Source organism: Lipotes vexillifer, unplaced genomic scaffold (assembly GCF_000442215.2).
Source record: "Lipotes vexillifer unplaced genomic scaffold, Lipotes_vexillifer_v1.1 scaffold554, whole genome shotgun sequence".
Classification (NCBI taxonomy): Eukaryota; Metazoa; Chordata; class Mammalia; order Artiodactyla; family Lipotidae; genus Lipotes; species Lipotes vexillifer.
The window spans coordinates 409,360-412,121 of record NW_006794635.1 but is presented as its reverse complement, the minus strand read 5'-3'; the positions used below and the strand labels follow the sequence as shown (position 1 = coordinate 412,121).

At 38.5% G+C, this 2,762-nt stretch overlaps 1 protein-coding gene across 2 annotated transcripts in view; it reads left to right on the top strand.

Annotated features, from left to right (window-relative positions):
• Positions 1-2,325, top strand: part of CFAP206 (cilia and flagella associated protein 206) — a 32,637-nt gene extending 30,312 nt beyond the window's left edge. Inside the window, exon 12 of one of the 2 annotated variants that reach the window (XM_007467308.1) lies at positions 1,850-2,325. In XM_007467308.1, coding sequence (XP_007467370.1) covers positions 1,850-2,080 — 231 coding nt within the window. In that variant the 3' untranslated portion in view covers positions 2,081-2,325. The remainder of the gene's footprint in view (positions 1-1,849) is intronic. The other variant, XM_007467309.1, reaches the window with a different exon arrangement.
• The last annotated feature ends 437 nt before the right edge of the window (positions 2,326-2,762 follow it).

The following is a 2,762-nucleotide window of genomic DNA, read 5'->3' as shown; positions in this document are numbered from 1 at the left end:
GGGGCGATGGGGGCGATGGGGGGCGACGGGGGGCGATGGGGAGCGATGGGGAGCGGCAGATGAAGCTTCGCTCGTTCCCCCCGCTGCTCACCTCCTGCTGTGCGGCCTGGGTCCTGACAGGCTGCGGATTGGTACTGGTCCTCGGCCCCGGGGTTGGGGACCCCTGTTCCGGATCATTGTTCCATTAGCATTCTTACCAGTTACTCTTCTGTAGTTCATGAAGCTCCCATTCCCTGCATTCTTTTCTGTTATCTATCAGTACTAGACTCACTTGAGCTCATCAGATGTATACTGGGTAACGTATCTATATCCTACCACCTTGTTCTTCAGGAACTAATAGTCTAGCAAGTGACATTGAGACACTAAAAATATTTTAGTATCTCTTGGTAAGTGGTATAACAGACGTGAAATAAAAATTCTACTCCATTGACTTCGGTGACATTTTAAGTTGGTCTTGAGATACACCTAGACAAAGGAGAAGAGAGGAGTGATGGTTGGACAGGATATGGGAGGTATAGGTGGCAGATTAGGTCTGGCCTGGAAATGTTAAGAGAATGCGGTGTTCAGTGGAGCTGAACCTCATACTGACTGGACCCTCTCTTCTCACTCCTCGACTTCATTCTTCTTCCCACCTTAGACGGGATTATCCCCTAGAATTGCAGCATGTTGAATGCCAGCTCCCCATGTATTACCAACATGACCTGTTGATAAGACAAAGCTGAGTATATGGCTTAGAGCTATAATGGAAACCACCCCTTTATTTAGCAGAGCTTTGCAATGTCTCAGAGGGGGAACAGCAAGGTCAGGATTTATTGAGACTTTGAAGTTTGGTTGAAGGCAGGTCTTTTGATGCCTGGGCTCAGTCAGGGGATGTGTTGGGGGCCTGAACTGGGTTGTAAAGATTATGAAAAAGCAGTCCAGGATTGATGGGAATAGCAAGGTAAATCTTCAGGCAAGGGATGCAGAGTCTTAGGGCTTCTTCTGTGTGTTAATGCTTACCGCTGAAGAGTCATGCATCTTTCAGGATGTTCCGTAATGAACAGTCAAGTTATTTGCTTTGGCAAGAGTCTCTTGGAATAGTACAGTTTTGCTAGTGAAGACAAAGGAATAGCAAAGTCCTGTTAACGTAGACGGTAAGCTGTGTGTGGTTCTCAGTCACGCGCAGCGTCTCAAACGCTGAAACGTTTCCTCTAATTCCAGGTCGCTCCTTCTTAACTCACATGCTGTAATCCCTTCTGAGTTGTTTCCTCGGACTCTACCACAACTTCAATAAAACTCTTATTCTCTCTCTTTTTTATAAACTCCTCCTTGCTTCCCTGCCTGAGCAATCTGTTTAACCTCATATTTAGTTGTAATCCATAAAAGGAGTAAGCATAACGTAGAAAAATGTAAAGTATTATCTGGAAACATCAGAGCTTTTTATATTAAAAGTTTTGGGTGAAGCCCATTTAGGTAAGACAATGGAAATCTTAAATTTTTGTCTTTTAAAAAAATAAGCCAAGAATGGTGGAAAAATCCAAGTTGTATGACTCTTGAAGTATAATAATGAAGGAATTATTATATTAACAAAGAATTGAGCTCACTGTAAGTTTGAATCTCTATGTTCTCTCTTTGGGCCCATTTTCATTATTTAATCTAGTTTCCTACTTCTCAGCCAAGGGTATTTATTTTCTGTTATGTTCTAAATTTTCCAATGTTTTAATGTTTTGCAGAAGCATGCTATGTTGCAGGACTAATTTCTTTGTGGATTGAGAGAAAAAAAAAAAAGGCTGATACTAACTGGTACCTGACAGTATTTTATTTGTTCTTTAGAGAAATGTTCATTCCCATGTATTCTTTTTCTACTTAGGCCAATTTGCGTCGGAAAGTTACTCACTCGGTGCAGACTGATCTTAGTCACATGAGAAGAGAAAATTGTTCCCAGGTGTACCCTTCAAAGGATGCTAGCACACAGTCAATGAGGGAAGCCAGCAGCCAAGTGCCCCGGCCCCAGATTTACATAGCTGGTTTCCGCGGGGACCATACCAAGACCACCTATGAAGTCAAGGTGAACTTAACTAGAGCCATTGATGAAACCTAGTTAGAGACCACACTTTTAACATAGATACCACTAAATTGTGAACAATGGCAAATATTTAAAAGTATTTTTGCATCCATGAAAATTAGCTAATTTTGTGGGGCTGGCACGTTCATTGGTGGTATGAATGTTTTTGGGTTCTCACCCATATGCACTGTCAAACTGCTACAACAAATGAAAAATTGTTTTCTGTAATACATTTTTCATTCTATTAAAATTGCAAAGTAAAACTCTGTCCATTCCTCTTTGACTTGTAAGAAAAAGTTTGGCAACATTAAGACTGAAATTATTAGATATTAATATAAGATGATTAGATATTAATATATATAAGATTGTTATGCATGGGATAGAAATTTATTTAGATAACTTTTTGTATATTGATATAAGATTATTGTACCTGGGATAGAAGTTTATTTCTAAAATCATATTTAATGTTGAACATTAAAAATTTAAACCATAATCAATATTTTCAGCTTCATTAGCTGTTAAATGCAACATGGATTAAATTGAAATGTAATAAGACCTCACTAATTTGGAACAGTTGGAACAAAGATCCACATGATGTTTTTATTTTTTTAAATTTTATTTAAAAAATATTTATTTATTTTTATTATGTATTTTTTTATTTTATTTTATTTTTTTATTTTTTTATTTTTTCTTGCGTTATGCGGGCCTCTCACTGTTG